General features: G+C 29.8%; 1 protein-coding gene across 1 annotated transcript in view; it reads right to left on the minus strand.

Moving 5' to 3' along the window:
- The window catches only part of LOC124951740 (mucin-21-like), a 3112-nt gene that overhangs the window by 1045 nt on the left and 912 nt on the right, over positions 1-1155 (minus strand). Inside the window, exons 2-3 of the mRNA XM_047500550.1 lie at positions 1074-1148; positions 96-328 (exon numbers count right to left, since the gene is read on the minus strand). Of these exons, the coding sequence (XP_047356506.1) occupies positions 96-328; positions 1074-1148 (308 nt within the window). The remainder of the gene's footprint in view (positions 1-95; positions 329-1073; positions 1149-1155) is intronic.

The raw sequence follows: 1155 nt of genomic DNA on the forward strand, positions 1-1155 counted from the left end.
TCTAATGTTTCCTTTTAAATAATTCAAAGATTATTATAATAATAATAATAATAAGAAGAAGAAGAAGAAGAAAATATTCAAATATTCAAACTTACTCATCTCGATAATCATCTACCTCAGCGAACGTACGTTGGGTATAAAGACAAATGGAACATCTTCTACGACGACGGCAAGATGTGGCATGTAATGTAGCTGCTCGAAGATGTCGTGCAGCGTGCCTAAGCGTTATAGTCTCTCGAGTGAGCGCTGCTACTCCTTCCTCTCGTCTACGTCTTTCTATACCCAATTCGTCTTCACCGATACGCAGTTTCTCCTTCAACGTTTCGTTCTATGTATTGAAAAAGACAACATATTTTTACTTAAGACAGTTTTCTTCACCTAAGATATAACTTTTTATTTGTATACAATAAAAATAATGAATATATATATATATATAGAGAGAGAGAGAGAGAGAGAAGGAGATTATGTCCGTCTAAATTTATCCCTATCTTTCTCTCCCCCATTAAAACGACGTGTTTTCTTCTTAACAGATTTCTCAAAGTAATGATGCTTAATATTTACCTTTTAGTTATAATACAAATTAACAGATTTCCCTTAATACTATATACCAATGAAGAAGAAAAATACAACCACGTTAAAAGTCTAAACATTAGCTAAACTATTTTCATCATCTTTGTCAATACTCTCATCAATAGGATACATTTTCTTGCTAAAATATTTCTTTTTTTTTTTTTTTCCTTTTTTTTAAGGCTTAAAAAACTCCAAACTTAAAATACAAATTTTTTGTTTACAATAAAAATTAATTATCCCTGCTGTTCTATTGAAAAAAAGAATAATCATATTCGTCTCTCAAATCAACTCTTATGTCTATTTCCATGTACGTTTATCCTTTATATATATATATAAATTTATATATATTATATATAATTATAATCCTTTATAATTATAATTGTAATATTTCTAAATGATAGAAATGCAAATAAAATAGTAGAGATAATGTTTGAAATATATGATTATTATTTTATCTAGAAAAGTTTTTTTTGGATCCGTCCATGTTAATTGTTCTTTCTTACTTCTTTCTCGAGGGCATCACGTTCAGCTCGAATGACGGTGGCCTGTCTTATGACATCCAGCCGTGCCCTTTCGAGGGATTGC

This window comes from Vespa velutina, chromosome 9 (genome assembly GCF_912470025.1).
Source record: "Vespa velutina chromosome 9, iVesVel2.1, whole genome shotgun sequence".
Lineage (NCBI taxonomy): Eukaryota > Metazoa > Arthropoda > Insecta > Hymenoptera > Vespidae > Vespa > Vespa velutina.